Source organism: Harmonia axyridis, chromosome 6 (genome assembly GCF_914767665.1).
Source record: "Harmonia axyridis chromosome 6, icHarAxyr1.1, whole genome shotgun sequence".
In the NCBI taxonomy this organism is placed as follows: domain Eukaryota; kingdom Metazoa; phylum Arthropoda; class Insecta; order Coleoptera; family Coccinellidae; genus Harmonia; species Harmonia axyridis.
This window is the reverse complement of record NC_059506.1, coordinates 1,731,442-1,752,427: the sequence shown is the minus strand read 5'-3', so window position 1 is coordinate 1,752,427 and position 20,986 is coordinate 1,731,442. Positions and strand designations below refer to the sequence as shown.

At 31.2% G+C, this 20,986-nt stretch overlaps 2 protein-coding genes across 6 annotated transcripts in view; both read right to left on the bottom strand.

Annotated features, from left to right (window-relative positions):
* Window positions 1-2,404: 2,404 nt before the first annotated feature.
* LOC123682400 (ribonuclease P protein subunit p25-like protein) lies at window positions 2,405-2,872 on the bottom strand. Its single transcript, XM_045620999.1, has one exon. The coding sequence runs from the start codon at window positions 2,870-2,872 to the stop codon at window positions 2,405-2,407; it is 468 nt and encodes a 155-aa protein (XP_045476955.1).
* A 17,541-nt stretch (window positions 2,873-20,413) lies between these two features.
* LOC123682548 (putative inorganic phosphate cotransporter) overlaps window positions 20,414-20,986 on the bottom strand; it is a 35,657-nt gene continuing 35,084 nt past the window's right edge. For all 5 annotated transcript variants that reach the window (XM_045621198.1, XM_045621197.1, XM_045621202.1 and 2 more), the window contains one exon: window positions 20,414-20,972. In XM_045621198.1, the coding sequence (XP_045477154.1) occupies window positions 20,927-20,972 (46 nt within the window). In that variant the 3' untranslated portion in view covers window positions 20,414-20,926. The remainder of the gene's footprint in view (window positions 20,973-20,986) is intronic.

Below are 20,986 nucleotides of genomic sequence, written 5' to 3'. Positions count from 1 at the left end.
GACAGTAACCCACATATTTTCTTTTCTCATTGCAAATAAAAAAATGTCATTGGCCAAGTAGAATATTGTTCGAAGAAATTATGTGAGGAATCCATAAATTCATTTTGAACTGAGCTGTCAGGTGGTAATTTTCATTCTTAAGATGAAATTTGAAATTTAGGTTCATTAGGTACGTAGAGTTTATTGATTTCATGTTGATAATAATAATAATTAAATTCATTTAGCACTTGTTGAAATTGTTAATTGGAAGTAAGTAGCGAATTACAAAAAAATGATTTTACCTTTTTCTCGATATACCTAACGATCGCAGATGCGTGAAAATTACAAGGAACAAAAAAATTATGAACAAAATATAGAATTCTTCCATATGTTTCTTTTTTTTTGTTATTTGAATGATTCTAATTTTTTGTATGAAATTATTTTAAAATTTGTCATTTATTATCATATATGTGATCCACTAATAAGAACTTTCCTTCTGAAATAAATGACTCAATTCCTATTGAATATAATTTTAATTGCCCCTCATTGACTAATCGTAGTTTATCTCTAGTCTATGTTCGAGAAATTGAATTTCCGAAAGTTTTTCAAATTGTAGTCATAAAATAATTAATTTTTAATTTACACTTAGAGATTGGATTTGTGGGAAACTATACAATTTGTTTGATAATAACAATTTTAAAAATGAACTATTTTCGATATTATGGAAAATATTGTTCTATTTAAAATCTGAATTAGATTCTGGAGGCAGATACTTTAATTTGACGAAAAATATGCTGCTTAGGCGATATGCAAAAAAGCTGGAAAAAAAATTATTACTTGGTGTTTAGTATGCTGCTTTGATTTTCAACATTTTTTTAATGATAAAATATGCTACGTATCTTCAAAATCGAACTAATTAATTTTCTCTAAAGAAGAGTAATTGGAAACTAAAAGAATTTAAAACAACAACAAATTCCATAATCTCGAACTGATATAATGAATCAAAGAAATCTGCAAAATGGATTAATATTAAATAGCTGAGGCAATAATCTTAATGAAGAAAACTGCATGATGAAATAATGAGAACTCTTTCGTATTAGAAATCCATAAAATAACTGTTCTTCGAATTTTACTATTTTTTAGAGTAAGCTTTCTTTCATTCATGAGTGTTAAATGTAGCTATTCATGATTTATTGTTGGCATTTAGTAAATTTTCATAGAAATTTGAATTTTGTTCACAAAAAATATTTATGCGAATTGAAAACATCCAATTTTTAAATGCTCAATAATCATAACAACTACAGAACATTTCGTCAAATAGCATAATTAACAGAGATATTTCAAGGAGAAAGATCATTGCTTCAAACCCCCCTATGTGCAAAGTTTCAGCCCAAAATTGTGATTAGTTTTTCATAAACGTCTAATAGGCCATCCTGGTAAATCACTTTGTGTAAGCATATTGAAAAATCAAACCAACAAATGATACAAGAGGCATTCATCACGTCGTGGTATGTTCCTTTTGAAAAATTTCACAATTAAAAACAGTAATAATGAACACTGTTCAAATTCAAATGAATTAATTGAAGGAATTATCTAATCTGTAAGGTAATAATTTTTTACTTTGAATTTTAAATTGCCTCAAAACCATGGTTTCAACATGACTCAATGGCTTCATCAGCATAGACAGGTTTTTTTCAACATATTAGGTATTTATTGAAGAAAAGGGTTAGAAAATGAGAAGATGTAAGAAAATAGTAAATTATATTAAAAAATTTACAATAAATACAAAAAATGGTTTATACAAAATGCTGCTAAACAATAACATTTGAAGACTAAAATATCAATCTTATGACATGCATATAATATGCATCTCCAAAAAGTGCCCTTCTTATATGTGCATACGGATTTTCAATGATTTGCCCCAAAATATTAAATCTATACAGAATTATAGACAATTCAAATCAAAAACTAAGAGGTTCTTGATAGATCTTGAGGTGTATTGTTCAAATGATTATTTTGAAAGGCGATTGTAAAATATTTAGTTATAGGTTGAGTTTAGTTGAGTATAGTTAAGTTGTGTATTATTGACACTATTTCATTTCTTCTTTATGTATTCTCAGGGAATATTTGAAATAAAGGTATATATCTATCTAATGCAATCATATTTTCATTTCTCCTTTGATATGTTACATTTCCTTGAGATAGAACAAATTGGCCAGGGGGTTGATAACCTAGTTCTCTACTATCCAAGGGTTTGCTGGATAAATATATATGGACTATGGGAAGTTTTCTCTTCACCACTATTTGATCTAGTTCTGGGACAACAGGATCCCAATATTCCTTTACTATTTTATAACCAGTTTTTGTAATCTGGTGTAGTTTAAAGTTATATATCTTATCTCATGCATATAATGCAATCATATTTTCATTTCTCCTTTGATATGTTGACATTTCCTTGAGATGGAACAAATTGGCCAGGGGGTTGATAACCTAGTTCTCTACTATCCAAGGGTTTGCTGGATAAATATATATGGACTATAGGAAGTTTTTTCTTTACCACTATTTGGTCTAGTTCTGGGACAACAGGATCCCAATATTCCTCTACTATTTTGTAACCAGTTTTTGTATATTGGTGAAGTTTGAAGTTATAATTTCTCTTCATAACTTCAGCACAAGAAATGGCCTTTTCTACAGATTTTCCATATCCTGTCCAGATGCAAGATATATCGTCCCTCTTATTCTCATAAAATGTCGTAACATGAGATATCACATTTCTCATTTTAGTACCTCCTCTAACCTGCATCCACAGCACATTTTGGGGAATATTCGAAATAGGAATATCTGTTATTTGCAGTGGATCTTCTACAATTTTTCCTTTAATATAATTTTCCATATTTACCTATAAAGAATATATGAATGATATAAATTATTCTACAGCTATTGTCTCAGATATTCGAAAACACTTGAATATTTATGCGTATAATCAATAACTAGACTTCAACTCCAAGTAAGTTGTAATAAGAATTGAATTATTGCAAAGGGTAACAGTAATAAATACTAAACAACTTACTAGATAACAGGTTTATTTTCTGTGAGGTAGAAAATATTCGTAGAACACTTTCGTTGAATACAGGTTGAATACAAGTTGAACACAAGGTGAATACAAGCCGGGTACAAGTGAAATACAAGGTGAATACAAGCAGAGAATATACAAGACATGAACGTTAAACTAGGTTAACTTCGGCCATAGAAATTCATCCGCCTCATTCTCAATTATTGTCCTTGCATATATAGAAATTCATATATTATCATAGAAAATTATATAATAGTAACGAAATGACTGTAATAAATATAGCAAAGTGAGAGTATCAGATGAATAAGATAAAATTAAACAATTATAAAAACAAAGCCAAATAATAAAAGAGAAGGTATTTGGGTAGTCAACCCAAAATACATATTGGAGAATTGTGAGTAATATACAATTCTCCAACATCAGTTACAATGAAATCAGTATTTGGTATAAAGACCAAGATATAAGGAAATTTTTCAAATGACGTTTTTGTCGCGATTTCAAGAATTGTTATTCGTTTTACTAGGTAGCAAGGTAGTAGATTGACTGCCGCGGCAGATCATAGCTGAGCGAGATAAGGAATTCAGCCAAGGCAGTCAATCTACTTTGCTGCCTAATTAAAAATTCAATTTTTTCTTCTATTGTTTATAATGATATATGTAGGATATTGTATTTGGAAATTATTACAATTCCTACAATCCTTTCATTATTCCTGTAGTGATAAATTAAATGGAATTTGATAGAAATTTCGGAACGACAACTTCTGAATTTCATGACGAAAATAAAGATTCTTGAAAATTCATTGAGAAAAAAATTGGAAAAAATCAGCCTCAAACATTTCGATATTCCATTTTTCATAAAAATAGGAAATTATGGAGATTTTCAATTGAAAATTCAAGTACATGATCGAAACAGAATGCAGATTAAAAAAATAAAAATTATTACATCCAAAAACTAGTTGTTTTTCCAACTTCAACACCTTGTGCTCGGAGGTGAAAATATTTAGGTACCACGTTTGCAGAATATTTGTTCTTATGAAAATGAAATCAATATTCTATTCTACTACCTATTCTTGAAAAAAAATATGAATATCCAGAGGAAGAACAATCAAATCTAACATAGGATACAAGAATATTTACAATCCTTATTTGGAAAAAAGGATACATTTTACAGTCCTCCTTGTTACAATAAAATCAATTGATTTAAGTTTCAAAAAGTAAATACGAACACAAATTGAAAAATTAAAAATAATTAAATCGAACATAGTATGAGAGAACATTTAAAAACCATATTAGGTGAAAATGATATATTTTACAGTTCTCCACGATTTGATGAAACCAATTGATTTAACTTTCAAATAGCAAAGTGCAAATATGACAGAAATGAAAAATTCCATTTTATTTCGGTCCGTGAAAGCCTTCGGCATTATAGTAAAATAGCAAATAAACAAGTAGACCAAAAATAATTTTTGATCAACGTTAAACGTTAGTTAAACGTCACTCGATCCTAGAATTTTCAAAGTTTTTAATAGAGAAAACAAATGTGAATCAGAATGGTTATAACTATTCTCACCTGAAGAAGTCATGACTAATCGACGAAAAAAAAGTCATTTGGTCAATTCTTTATTGGATTTTGGTATAAAATTGTTTGTAAAACTGACTGCATTATGAAAAAAATTTCTATTGGATATTGAAACTAGTACCTTTGACTAAATTTGAAAATTTTGTAATGTAAAATCAAAATATCAAGATCCTAACCAGCAATGAAAAAGATATACCACTTACTAGTCGCCACTCATTGTTGCCATGATTATTTGAATTTAAATTAAGTGACCTCTATCGTTATTCGTTAGGTATTATGTTTGAAGTAATTATATCTCATTTATATTAATTTGATGATTAATTGATAAGAGGAAACTGGAAACACATTACAATGAGAAGAAGGAGGGTAGATGTATGTTTTATATTATTATCTTTCAGACACGGCAAGCGTCAATAACATCCCAATTTTCAATAATTTCCGCCGATAAGTTTGGTTCTGTTGATGGTTTCATTATTTCTATGTATTTGAAAACTCACCCTGTAGCTGTCTGAGAAAAGGCAGACATTGAATTTTATAGTCAATCCGTTCTCACCTAGCACTACCTCTGATAAGAGTATGTACAGTTACCCCCTGTATAATAATAGTATGATTATAATTTATGATATACAGGATGGCCTCTTTTTCAATGGGATTGTATTGGTAACTTTTAAACCATAAGAGTTAGAAGGTCGGTCAAATGGAGAAAAAGTTGCATTCATAGAAACATTGTCAAGCAGTTCAAACAAATCGAAATTCTCAGGGCCGGTTATCGAGATATCATAAGAAAAGTAAATTCTGTAATTTTGATTTTTCTTTTTTTTCCACTTTATTTTGAATATTATCAAATAATGTTACAGAAATTTTTTATTCGACAGTAAAATATCCTCAATTTTACGTAATCAGATTTCGTATCCAACGTTTCGTACCATAGTATACCTTATACTATGTCCGTACTCTCTAGACCACCCTCAACCTCATTTTTTTCAATACGGACCTGCATACTTTATGACACTTTTCAAAATGACTTTTACGCTAAATTCAACGATATATCATGTCATTCAAACTTGATATTCAGGTGATTTTGACCCTTATCCAAATTTATTTGGGTCGGATCTGTATTACATTTAGGTACCTTTAGTTTAATTAACAACATGCAATACATTTCGATGAGAAAATTACTCATCTTGAACTGAATGGAACATATCAGAATCAAATCAAGAAACTGGAACACATACTTCTTATACATTTGCTTATTTCGTCTTCTTGAATACCTTCCAATACATTCTCAATCTTCTCGCGAGAAATCACTATTGTTGGATTTGTCATTTGTTCCGTTGAAACAAATTACAGAATCGAACTTTATTTTGATATCATTACGATATAAGTTTTGCAAGGCTTGGTATTCAAATTTAAAATCATTGTATTCGCGTCTCTTGACTATTTTATTAACAGCAGTTTTTGATAATTTGCATTCACTACAGATCTGAACCAAAGAAAATTGGATAAGGGTCAAAATCACCTGAAAATCAACTTTGAATGACATTGTATGATATATCGTTGAATTCAGCGTTAAAAGTTATTTCGAAAAGTGTCATAAAATATACGGGTCCGTATTGAAAAAAATGAGGTTGAGGGTGGCCCAGAGAGCACGAAACGTTGGATACGAAATCTGATTACGTCAAATTGAGAACAATTTACTGTCGAATAAAAAATTCCTGTAACATTTTTTGATAATATTTGAAATAAAGTGGGAAAAAAAGAAAAATCAATATGACAGAATTTACTTTTCTTATGATATCTCAATAACCGGCCCTGATAATCTCGATTGGTTTGAACTGCTTGATAATGCTTCTATGCATGCAACTTTTTCTCCATTTGACCGACCTTCTAACTCTTATGATTTAAAAGTTACCAATACAATCCCATTGAAAAAGTGGCCATTTATTTTATGTAACTCCATTGGTAGGTCGGAATAGATACGTCTAATGATTTTAGTTTAAGAAATAAAAACATTTGAAATATAATCGCATAGAATTCGAAACGTTGTCGATGTATGAATGAAAGATTCAATAGAAAATTATAGATTATTTCAAAATTACATATTTTGATTTATGGTACTTGTTGGAGTTATTCTGCTACTTTCCAGACAAAATCCTCACTTGTAATTTACGACCCGTTTTATTTCTAAGCATCTATTGAAAATAAGTGTCTCATATGATTCTAATCACTTTCAAATTCTTTCCGAATTTTGGTCCCAGTAGGTAGTTGGAACGTCGGTTGGAACATAAAAAAGTACTATTTAAACTCCTCTGACAAATCTTTATTTATTTATTTTTTCCGAATTTCTACCTAACTTTGGTTGTATAAAGCAATGATTTTTTCCGAAAGCCTCAGTGGAATATTTCATACCGAAGTATCAAGTGCCATTTGGGTGCCATATTTAAACGGAATTATAGTAAACAAACTGAAAAACCATGGATTCCCTTAATTTTGTTGAAGCAAGATGTTTCCACGACATTCTTGTGGAAGCTGAATCGGAAGCTTCTATTGTGGATCTTATTTCATCTAAATCTAGTAATTTTAAATATCTAAACAATCATTTAGAGATGTTGGTGAAAAGAAGAATGTATAGAAGTTTTAGCGATTTAGATTACAATATTATAGAGTATCTTCTTTTGCATGGAGCAGAGCCGATGATCAATTACCGAAAGGGCAATAGAAGCGAAACAATATCGGACTTTGTGATGAAAACTAATGGTAAGTTGACCTTTATTTATTTTCTTTATTTGTGAATTGTACACTGTGCTTATACAGGGTGTTTCATTATGAACTCAACAAACATATAGAGATGCGTTGAATCATTTTTGCCTCATCAATATTACCTCGTTTTCAAAGCATTAGCGAGATACGTCATTTCTGTGCAATATTCTATTGAGTTTGGTCAGATAAACATAATCTTTGAAGTTGCGATTTCATATTACATCAGAATATTTTTGAGTGCTCAATTCAGAAAAGATTCACAACTATGAAAAACAATTTCAAAATGGCGGAAAACGTGCAATGTTCGCGATTTGTTCGATTTAAAAAAAATATTTCACAAAATTCTTAGAAAATTGAATTTATTCAGGAAATGAAATTAAATTGGGTAACCGAAAAAAAAAAATCACGAGCAGGTTTTCCGCAATTGTTACTCTAAAGGTAATGCATTATTGACCACACTCAATAGAATATTGGTGAGAAATGACGTTGAACATCCTGTATCTCGCTTATGCTTCGAAAACATAGATGCATTTATTTGTCCAGTTCATGATTAAACACTCTGTATATTTATAATATCTCAACACACGGGCGTAGCCAGGTTTCAGTTTCGGGGGGGTTTCACATATTATAAAAAAAATCTTATGTTTTTCTTTTTAAATATATCAACTTCAAAAGAGCCAACCGATTCGGTCTATTTTCACTAGTTTTATTTTTCAAGTATGTTTTGAAAAAAAAAGCATTTTCAAAATCACTTTTTGAAATTTAGTTTATTTCTTTACATCGATTCCTATAAATATATTTAGGAAAAAAATACCGTCGTAGTATTTATACAACAGAGTACTCAAATTCAAATTTATGAGTAGAAAGTTTATATGCAAAAAACCGGTAAAAAATGATAGTTATCACCTTTTTTGCATTTTTTTCAATGTTTTATCATGAAATTTTGGTGGCAAACTTCAGATTCGAATTCTGTACCCCCAGAAACAGAGATAATAAATCGAAGAAATTAAAACTACCCCATCAACTGAGTTTTAGCAGAGATAGATATAATATGCCAATTTTGAACTATCGTTTGAGCCAGGTTTTTCGGACAAAAAACTTTATGGAAGAAAACGTCAGAAGATTAAATTTTTTTTGTATTTTTTTTAATGTTCCCTCACAGAATTTTGGTGCTAAACCTCAGATTCGGATTCAGAACCCAAAAAAATAACGGGTGTTTTTTTTAGAGCTATAGAACTTTAAATTGCTATAAAACAACGATGGATTATTCGATTGATATGAATTTTATTTATCCGCAAGATAATCTTGTGGCATTACTTTTTAAATATGATTTCTGGCATATGGCCGACAAGGCTGGCTCGGATGTAGTCCAATCTGGACGTCCAATTTTCGATGACTTTTCCAACATTTGTGGCCGTATATCGGCAATAACACGGCGAATGTTGTCTTCCAAATGGTCGAGGGGTTTGTGGCTTATCCGCATAGACCAATGACTTTACATAGCCCCAAAGAAAGTAGTCCAGCGGTGTTAAATCACAAGATCTTGGAGGCCAATTGGACCAAAACGTGAAATTAGGCGGTCACCAAACGTGTCTTCTAATAAATCGATTGTGGCACGAGCTGTGTGACATGTTGCGCCGTCTTGTTGGAACCACAGCTCCTGGACATCATGGTTGTTCAATTCAGGAATGAAAAAGTTAGTAATCATGGCTCCATACCGATTACCATTGACTGTAACATTCTGGTCATCATCGTTTTTGAAGAAGTACGGACCAATGATTCCACCAGCCCATAAAGCGCACCAAACGCCCGTGTCTCAACATAAATATATAAACAACATTTAGTCCTTTCTTCTTCACAACATAATTTATCTCTATAATAAATTCGATTTCTCTGTCTTGAAATTCCAATAGAGACAAAATATTAATAATCAACCAAAATAAATTAAAAAAAAACCACTGTACAAATAGATTAAACGGTTAACAAATTGAATAATTAAATTAACATAAAGACTGACGTATGTTCCGTAATTTTTTGTAATTAATAAAACAATTTGTCCGCATCGGTGCCTTATACTTTAAAAACTCATCCAATTTACTAGTATGTACAGTTTTGGTTGATTATTCATATTTTGTCACTCTTGTAATTGTATTTCAATACAAAAATTTGAATATATCGAAAAAATGTATTATGTTGTGAAGGAAAAAGGACTAAATATTGTCAATTTTTTTTTATATATTCATATGGAAAAATCTTCATCAAGTAGACTCAATCATCTTTTATATTATCTAATATCTCAACATTTAAAGAAATATGTTTTAACATGTTTAATGGTACTATCACGATCCGATAGTAGATATCGCCATCAATATTATCATTTTGCTAATATATCACTAGTTTTCGAATTCAATATACATATATAAAAACCGAAATTGTTCCCAAAACATTCTGATTATATGCACAAATCATCACAGAGACAAAAATGCACAAATATGTATCAGATTCAGTCTTTACTAGAGAGATATCAATTTGAAAAAAAATCAATAATATGCTATCAAGACGTTTATTTAATCAGTATCAAGTCTACATGCGACGTTGCCAAACCGACCTTTCATCAAACAGCAGATAGTTATCTGGTAAGTTATCCGTTACTTTATCAGCAGGACATAATGGCCAGTTGCACCGTTCAAAATATAAACATTGATTAACTAATCAATGTTTAGCCTTAACCTATGTTTATAATTCATTCCAATTGCACCTTTTGCTAATGACAGGCGTTCAGTTAAACAAGATATATATTTGGCAACATTGTAAAATTCCGTCGCTAATCATAATGAAATCAAGAATTTCAGTTTTCTAGTGTAATGTTCTGTGATTCTGTGTTGCCAGTTAAAGCCACTCAACTTCAGCATGTAACATTATTACTTACTTTTTATCATCTAAATCCATATTTCAATTTTGAATTTTTAACCAAAATCAAAAGGCAAGTCGAGATTTCTAAACTGAAGTAAGGTTATGTCTATAAACATAAATGAATGAATATATAGGGTCAAGATCTCAAGAATGTTTTATTTAGGTCAAAATAAGGCCTTTTTTCCAAAAACATGTGTCTGCAAACGCTTCATTTTCGAACTACAGAGCGTAACATTTTTTTTTTTTTAGATTTTTTTCATAGCTCTTTCAGTTTCTCATATATTGAAATCAAATTCGAAATATTGGTTACGTTTTAGAGTTTTTTTTGTATCCAGAATGCCGAGTTATTATAACAAACCACGGGGAGATATTTTTTCGGGGGCAAGCTCTTTTTCGGCCCATAAACTTTTTTGTAGTACGGCGTTGGTGGAGTCTAAAATATTGAATTGTTTTTACGCATTTGGGATCATTTTGGAGAAAAAGGTAAAATCATTTTATTAAAGATAATAGGTAGGTCCCGGGTATTTCACTATAATTTGACCCCCCCTTTAACTTTGTTACTAATAGAGGTACAAAAAAATGTTTTCTACAAAAGTTTCACAAAATCGACTAGTGTTTTTTGAAATGATTTCACAAAACAAAATATATACAGAGTGGGCAACACATTGATTGCAACTTCATTTTTTCAAATGGAACACCCAGTATATTTTCTATATTTGACTAGCTCTTTTTCCCCTGATTTCGAATATATAACATATGTTTGGCCTATCTCTCTTACTCTGAGTACCACAGAGTTTCAAATTTTAAGGACCACCTTGCAAGCCAAGTAATCAATTTCAAGTGGAAGGCTGCGATAATTTAAAATTCTCTTTTTTGAGTTATCTCGTTGACAACGATATATGACATACGTTTGTCATTGAATGAAACTATTAATCGAATATGCACTACACAGAAGCGGAAAAATTTGAAATATTTTCACTTTATGTGAAGATCAATAAAAATAAGAAATCTACAAGGAGAGAATATATGGAGTAGCATCCAAATCATCCAATTCCTATTTATAGTGGAAAACGTATGTCATATCGTTGTCAACGAGACAACTCAAAAAAGAGCATTTTGAGTTATCGCAGCCTACTGAAACTGAATTACTGAGCGTGGTTCTTGAAATTTGAAACTCTGTGGTACTCAGAATAAGAGAGATAGACCAAACATATATATATATATATATATATATATATATATATATATATATATATATATATATATATATATATATATATTCAAAATCAGGTGAAAAAGAGCTATTCAAATATAGAAAAATATAGAGGGTGTTCCATTTGAAAAAATGAAGTTGCAATCAATATGTATATATTTCGTTTTGTGAAATCATTTTAAGAAACACTAGTTGATTTCGTGAAACTTTTGTAGAAAACATTTTTTTGTACCTCTTTTAGTAACAAAGTTAAAGGGGAGGTCAAATTATGGTGAAAAACCCGGTACATTCAATTAAAATTTTTAACGAAAGGTAAAAACCTATTATCACAATGGAAACAAAAAAACTCTATGTTTCAGTTTGTGATATGAATTAAAAGATTCTTCGAAAAAATATAAAACTATCGGACCAATATTTAAAAAAAAAAGAAACCTATCGAACCAATATTTCAAATTTTTTCTCATCTTTGAAACTAAAAGAGCTAATGCATTCAAAATTAAAAGTCTTGAAACTTTAACAATCTTTAGTCCGGCAACGAAGCGTTGGTAGACACATGTTTATAGAAAAAAAGTCTTATTTCGAACTGAAAGATTCACCCCGAAAAAAATTTTGATTTTGAATTTTGTATATTCATCCTGTATATCCGTCAGTACATTTTCAGTTGGGGACATCCCTGTAATCAGGAAGTCAAACGACTTAATGTGCATGTTTACTGTAAACGATGATTTTGAATTATGAAATGGTGTTTAAGGAACGGTGCAAGAAAAATAATAAATTAATTAAGATTTGAATTTTTAATCATCGTTTAGGTAAACTGGCTATAAGAATTCAATTTTTAATATGAATACTTATCTTTATACAAGACTGGAATATATGACTGGCCAGAATTTTTGAAATCGAATAAAGAAATGCACTCACCAATTTATGACAGATTATACAACGATGACGACTTCAATAATTACCTGATTGAGACAGTATAATACAATTAATTATAAACATCGGATGTGAAATAACTTTTTACATTGTGCTTATGAATGATATTTGTTTTTCTCCTGGTATTGTAATTATTTTCTTTTGAATTATCTTATGGAACATTTATTTCAGAAATCTTAATTAAGTTAATATCACATACAGGTCATACCTCATGTTCCTCCGTGAAGTGAAGTGTTTATTTATGAGATAAACTTTATTATTATTATTATTATCGTACAATTTTTTCCTAGCTGAAATATTCTTTGCCACCTTGAGAACTGAATTATTGTATTTTAATTCGTAGTTTTTTTATATCTGATATTTTTGTTCATTTGCTTTCAGATAAACGGTTGCTCAGTCAATTTGTCTACTATTTGAAATACATAGACATTCCCTATTTAGATTCTTCCAAGAATTATAATATAGAATACAGTCATTGTCACAAATCTAAAGTTTTAGCCGCTGTTGCATACCAGTCAATAGATTTAGTGCGATTCACCCTGAAAGGACATCTTTATCAAAATGAACATTAATTTTATTGCGGCAACACACCGTTGCACATCGCGGCATCATTGCCAAATTTGGAAATCACAAAAATCTTCTGGAGCTTCCTGGCTTTGGCAACTTCGAAGCCAAAAACTTTAACTGGGAAACGCCCTTGTTCTTAGCAGTGAAGCATAACCAACTCGAGCAAGTGAAGAGTCTTCATGAGTATGGAGCCAATCTCGAAGCGATAGATTTGTGGACCAATACCGTACTTCATGTCTTATGTTCCCAAGAACAAGGGATAAATTACAAATTATTCAAGTTCTTGTTGGATAAAGCATGTGATCCAAACTCAAGTGGAAAATGTTTCTGCACCCCTCTGCATATTTTAGCAAAGAACCATCACGCACCAAATACGCTGAAATGTGCAAAACTGTTGATCGAAAGAGGAGCCAATGTGAATGAATTAAATGTAAACAAAGACACAGTTCTGCACTCATTGATGTTCCATATTCGACAGTGTGACCATTACCTACCATATTACTGTTTATTCCTGAGAAGCGGAATCAATGCGAAAGCTTGGAATGAACAAAATAAAACATTTGTGGATGTCTTATTGACACATTCTTCGGTTTTACGACAAGGAATACTGAAACATTTGATTCTACTAGATTTCGAGGGTCTTTTTCGATTCAGTCATTCAATGTCGGATGTTCAGTTTGTACAACAATGTAGAATCGAATTGCAATGTTTGGACTCGATCACAATGCGTGAATATAAAAGTGGAAAAAGATTCTTCAGTTGTACAAAAGTTCTCCTGTCGAGCAGAAAAAGAAACTCCGAACTTTGTAAGAGCCGACTCTTGAGGGTTGTTATGTATTCAATAGACGAACGTAAGTACCCAATTTACGGTAACGATCTGATAAATAAATACAAATCGGGGTTTAAACTATTTCTCGACACAGGAGATTTTGCATGCCTTCAATTTGATGAAGCCGGAATGCTTGATTTTGAATGTATGAAGGAAATCCTGAAATTCTTTCCACCACAACAATTCGGAAAATTAAAATCAAGTATTCCGGGTTATGATCTTATTATATACCCAAATCCTTCTTCAAAGTTGAAGGTAGCAATACAAAAGAAAGAAATAAGAGAGAATGAACGTACTCCTGATGGCTGAAAATGAAGACGACTTACAACGCCTCCTACACAAATTCAACTTGGCAGCACAAAAACTTAATATGGAAATATCGTGCGAAAAGACTCAATCCTTGGTAGTATCCGAAGAGCCGATAAGATGCAAGCTGGTAGTGAATGGTCACATTGCGCAACAGGTAATGAGTACGAGCTATTTTGGTGTGGAAATATCAAGAGGGAGATGTTTGGCCAATTAAGTGGATAGTCAGGTGATAAAAGCCGCAAGAATATCAGGCTGAAAAGAAAAAGTATTAATATTCAAACTCAAGTATTCACCAGGGCCTATAATTACATATTGTGTTTTACTTAAATCAAATTTGCAGGTAGAAACATTTTTATTTGGTGAGGAAATGAAAGTATCCTTCCATAATGATGAATCCAAATGTTTAAATCTGATGATATCAATGAAATAGACATTTTATTGAGGAGAATAGATCAAAATAACTCATCTTCCGAGTGTACAGAGAATCAGAAAGATAGAGTTTTAAATTATACGTTGGATTTGATAGAATGTTTTATATCTAATAGGTCATCAGAAGATTTGGGAAATGATAACTGTTTAAAGGCGTTGAATTTTGTTTCAGAACATTTGAAATTACACACAATTCCCAAGGAACGATATCGATATTCAAAAATTACAATGATTTCAGCTTCCATACTCATTACTATAAGTCCACATGCTTACAAATTTTTAAGAAATTTTGGAGTTCTCATATTACCTCACGTGGATACGATAAAATCTGTTTGCCGTTCACTATCGACTGATCCAATGCCAGAAGAAAAAAATTACCCTTGTTTATGCGAAAAACGTTTTCAAATTATTGGACGGCCATGAACGATTCATTCTTTTATTATTTATTTTATTTTTTATTATTTATTTATTAATAGATGAAATTCATATCAAATCATATTTATATTATAAAGGCGGAAATATTTTTGGAACTGCGTATAATAATATGAATTTGGATAATTCTGCCTTCGTTTTCATGATATCTAGTATAACGTCGAGTTTTAAAGATTTTTTGAAAATATTTGTCGAACATCTAAATTAGATCACCTTATGATTTAATTTTATGATAAAGGATATTATTATTAATTTAGAAGAAATTGGTTCCAGGGTATTCTGTGTTATCACTGATAATAATGCAGTAAACAGTAGAGCTATGACTAACTTCGCCGATAATAAAAAACACAGTATTGTATATTGTCACCCTTCTGACAGATCAAGACCTCTCTTTCATCTTTTCGATTCGGTACACTTACTGAAATGTATCAGGAATCATTGGTTAATTTCTAAACCGGAAACTAAATGATTTTTTCCCGTTTATGAAACAACTAATGAAAAAATTGCTTCATTCGAAGCTCCATCAGTTGGAGAATGATAAATTATTGAAATTCGGTTACTCTTCGACTCTTAAGTCACTTTTTCCCTAAAACATGAAAAGGCAGAATGTAACGTTAGCCCTCAAAATTTTCAATTCTTTTATAGTAGAAGCATTAGTATCAATTGGATCTTAAATTGAACACGTAAAAGATACCGCCAACTTCCTCAATATTTTCATTAAATGGTGGAAAATTGTAAATGTTAAAACTCCTTTTAAAAGAAATCGTTTGAATGATGTATACCAGGAGCCAATTTTCTGGAATAATTTTCAATGGGATGTGAAATTTTTATTTTGAATAAAATGATAGATTGGCTAGAAATTTGGATATCCCGAAAGTTTCCAAAAAAATTAACTGCACAAACTCATGCAGCTCTAAGTCATACAGTATATGGAATGACAGAGGTTTTAAAATATTGTTTTTCTGAATTGAACATGAAATACGTTTTATTTGAAAAATTTCAGACTGACGAATTGGAAAGTAGATTCGGTAAATATCGTGAACTCGCCCGGTGGACAGTACCACATTTCAATACGACAATTGTATGAATCCGAAAAAAGGCTTAGAGTTCAGTCACTCCTTACTTTAAAATCACGAACAATCGGTAATATATGTAGCAGGTTATATTTGTTATATTGTTCTGACTGTTCTGAGGAAAATTCAGTGTGAAAGATGTAAGCGAATATTGATTTTAGATGATGAACTTATTTGTTGAAGATAATTACTGTCTCATTACAAATTTAAGTCGAGGACCATTGATTTATCCCCAAGATTCCGTTATACAAATTTTGTTATATTCATATTTAATTTTCAATGAAATAAATCAAGATTTCGAAGAGACATTCTTCAGTATTCATAATAAGCGAACATGTCTCATTCAAATATTACTAAATATATTATTCAGAATGAAATATTGCCAGAAAGTCTATGCGAAATTTATTCGGGTGAAGTAATAGTGATAACATGCACTACAAATACTTTTTTAAAGAACTACTGCGGAAAAACTAATGATCGTCTAGTTGAAACATCCAATAAAAGAAAAACGAAGATATTTGATTCTTAATAATCACTTTAGATAAATAGTTCTCCGAGTAAACATTCACACGGACATTGGGTCAATTTTTCTCTTAGATATAATCTTGATATAATGCTTAGAATTTCAGCTCATCTAGTGTCCTAGTGATTACCTCCACTGGAAAGGACTTTTCGAATCATTTTTGTGGATAGTCTCATCTCTATCTAAGTTCATCATCTGATAATAAGTCAAATGAATCATTTGGTTCCCAATTATACCATGATTATCTCTCATGAAAGATATCAATATTCTCGAATTTCCGTTTAGAGTTATTTTATTTCATTTTGTATATTTGTTTGTCAATATTTTCAATTTATGAATAAAACTGTAAAAATTAATATTCTTGTTTCAATATCGTTCGAATAATATTTGAAAAAACTGAATTAATATATGTAATCTAAACTATCTGATATAATTCAAAGCTATATGCTTTATGTTGTATCTTACTGAGTGACTGTAGTCAATGTACTGTCCCTATACCTCTCTGTTTTGAATCATTTAATTTATTATTGTTATTTATTATAATTTATTAATTATTTTCTTGTTCTTTCATATACAATTTTTAATTGACTATTTACAGCTTCACGATAAAAGTGATATTTCAATTTTAATCTACATTCACATTTATATTGTTGACTTGTCATAGCACTAAGGTGTGATAATTTGACCAATAAAGAATCTATCTTTTTTGTTTAATTCATGTATCTGTAAACTTTGATGATGAATATATGTTATGTTATGTTATCTATCTATCTTAAGGTACACCTGTCCTTTCGACAAATTGTCTATATTATCCAAATTTTAAGCTGAAAATGGTTTCAAAGTTAAAATACAGGCTCGATTTTTTGTTTTATCGAGATATTTCGGGAACCATTAGAATTATTTTGGATCTGCTTACACTAACACACTCATCCCTGAATAAGGCAACTTTTTGTAATTCAAGCCACTCTGTATTTTTAACGGTTTTCGATATCCCTGTAGTGCCCCTCCAAATAGTTCTAACCAGCGCGAGTAATTTTGGCGCCTGAAGCAGAGAATTTTTCGGCGCCCCTGCTGAAAAAGGATCTATAACAACATCACCTCCCTCATAAACACCCAAAAAAACAGAACTTCTTCTTGCAATCGTGCGTAAAAAAATTAAATTCTAGTGAATGAAGAATATTGCAATGTTGTAATATATATTACAACAAAAAATGTTTCCAAGGTTTTTGTATAAAATAAAACTGCAAAACAGAACAAATACATAGACAACAGTCAAAAATATCGAACTACACATAGTAGAGCGTAAAATTCAACTAATGTGATATAATGTGTCTAAGAAAAGTCAACAAAACAGATTACCTATCACACCACAAGATACAAAAGGCGGATAGCATCGAAAACTAATTGTGATTATAAACATGTGTTCCGCTGAAAACATTTGCCATTCAACAGTAATCAGTTTCGAATGCAATATCGTAGGAATTTTCCATATGTTGAATGTGTAAACATTGGCTTCCGAATAATTCAAAAGCGAAGGTAGTGTTTTTTTTTCTCTCCTTTGGTGAATATAATGATTTCATCGCCCTTTCAATGAGGGTAATAGGGAATTCTGTTTATATTGGTTGGGCTGCCATGTGTTATTTACGATACAGAAGGCGGTATGAATATTTTTATAGCAGGGAATGTTGAAAAACACAGCGGAGCAGAAGAACCTTATGTTGTGTTTAATGCCCGCCACTCACGGGGCGTTTTTTCGAGCGTTTGGAAGCAGGCATCAAAATAGCTTGCGTCCAAAAGGTAGCTAGTCTACCCTTGCTGCCATCGAAACCTGCCACTCAAAAGGTTGTTTTATTGAGTATCCGGGTCGGATTTCTGATGGTCACACACAGCTGGCAATTTATCAGGTACCGCCGGAAATTCGTAGCGTACCAAATTTTTGTGCAAAATGAAAGAATTTTTGATAGGTTTCATCGAAATATTTTGGCAGAAAACTTGTCCATGGAAAATAAAAAGTTCAGCATACGCAAACAGGAATATCAAAAATAAAGCCTATGGGGAACTAGTAGAATATTCCAAAGGAAAGAGTAGATGTGAATTTCTATTTGGTCGATATCGTTTTCCTTCGTTATTGACAAATCTTCCTCTACATTGAAATAAACATTCATCAATTTCTCTTAAAATATACTCGTTTTCTTTAATATCAAAATGACAGCTCTTTTTGGAAAACCCCTTCAGTATAACAACTGATAGTTTAGCTAATTTCATTTCAAATTAGCTAATAACATTTATAGTTTCCGACATATTTTTTGATACGACTTTCGGATTTTTCATTCGATACGTAAACAGAAAATTACAGGCTAGGACAATCGAATTGGTAATAAGGGCTCGAAGCCCTAGTGCGCCGAGCCCCGGGGTGACACGCACCTGACTGGAAAGCAGCTAAGAAAGGCAGCCAACAAACTGAGCCGAATTGCCGCCCCTAAAATAGAGGCGCCTGAAACGGTCGCTTCACTGTTTCACCCCTAACGCCGTCCCTACCTGTGAGTATTTGATGTTTTCAGATATATATCCAACAGAAATTTATGACACTTCCAATAAATGATCCAAAAATTCTTCTGAATTGAAAAAACAGAAATGAACATTTTCAGGAAAAATGGTTAGAGTCAAATAAAATACAACTACATGTCGATTGTAAAATATATTCGATAACAACAAGATTCTATATACTTCGAGTATTTGCAGGGCCGTCGCTAGCCAAATTGCCGCCCTAGGCAAATACCCAATTTGCCGCCCTAACAGTCAACTCTGCAGAATGCAAAAAAAATTATTTTGGATTATCGGGGTCTTCTACCGAAATATGAAAAAGTTGAAGGCGACAGTTTGTAAAATTTTAATTATAATAACATAGAAAAAATATGAACAAAACCAACAAGTTCAAACTTGTACAAAAAATGAAAATCATTTTAGGATTGGTAAGGAACAATAATAGGAATACATAATGATGAAAATAAAAAAATTATAGAACTTACCTTCAGTAATCTACTTTGAAATCCTTAAATCCAAAGGCAAATCGAAAAATTCAGAATATAACACTCACTTTGCACATACAGTACGATCAAAAAAATATTGTTATATAATGGAACGTGGTATAAAATAAAATAAACTTCTCAAATATGTATTTCTTAGGAAGGATGAGATGGAAATGATGAAATGGAAACGTTTTTCGAATATTTTGCATTCATCTGGGAATAGGCATTCTGGTTGAAGAATTCTAGAGAAAAATATTCTCCACCGACTACCCTAATAAAGCAATAAAATTAAGCAGTTTACAAAGAGAAGGCCGACACGCCTGATTAGAACATGTGTTTTTTAGCATCAATATCTCGTAAACAGTAAACAGCTGTGAGAGGGTTTACACGACATCTGGATATTTATGAGTTGTTGTGTATAATGCGGCACCTTTGATAGTTTAAAATGTTGATTAAATTGTCTGTATATTTTCGTGTTGTTTCTAACCGATTTAAATCTCATTTCTTACTTTGAATTTCTACACATATGATTTTTGTTGATCAAGATTGAAATGCCGCCCTAGGCGGTCGCCTCCCCTGCCTACCCCCTAGCGACGGCCCTGAGTATTTGATATTTTCAGGGTCATCTCCAGCAAAACTTCTTGACGCTGTCAATAAATAATCTGAAATTTTTGTGAATGAAAAAGAAAGGACTTTTTCATGAAAAATGAGAATGAAAAAAAGAACTCAACATTTTCAGGAAAACGGTAAGATTCAAATAAAATGCATCCACATGGCGATTGTAAAATATATTCGATAACAACAAGATTCTATATACTTCGAGTATTTTATATCTTCAAGGACATTTCCAGCAAAACTTCCTGACACTATCAATAGAAAATCTGAATTTCTTGTGAATGAAAATAAGGAAATGTACATTTTCGGGCAGTGATGGGATAAATGTAGGTACCTCAAGTGCAATCAAACGAATTCATGGTGATAAAATACAGTTAAATAATTATTTACAAAAAAAAAATTATATTAATAACGTAAAAACGAATCATTTGTGCCATACGAAAAATAATGCTGCTATTTCCTATAATCCTAAAAATAAGTTTATCGGTAACTTCTCGTTCATTAAAAACGATTGTTTAACAATTCTCTAAACTCCGAGTTAATCACTTAGACAATTATATCAAATTCATTCGAGTCCATATTTCTCTTCTCATCTATTTCACCAACTGCAAACAACCCTAAGGTTCCTTCCTAGCTATCACAGCCTTGATGCTCGACACGGAATGTCATCATCAGCAGTTTTTAACTGGAGATTCTATAGTTCCATTTGGGGGTAATCTGTAATGAGGAAA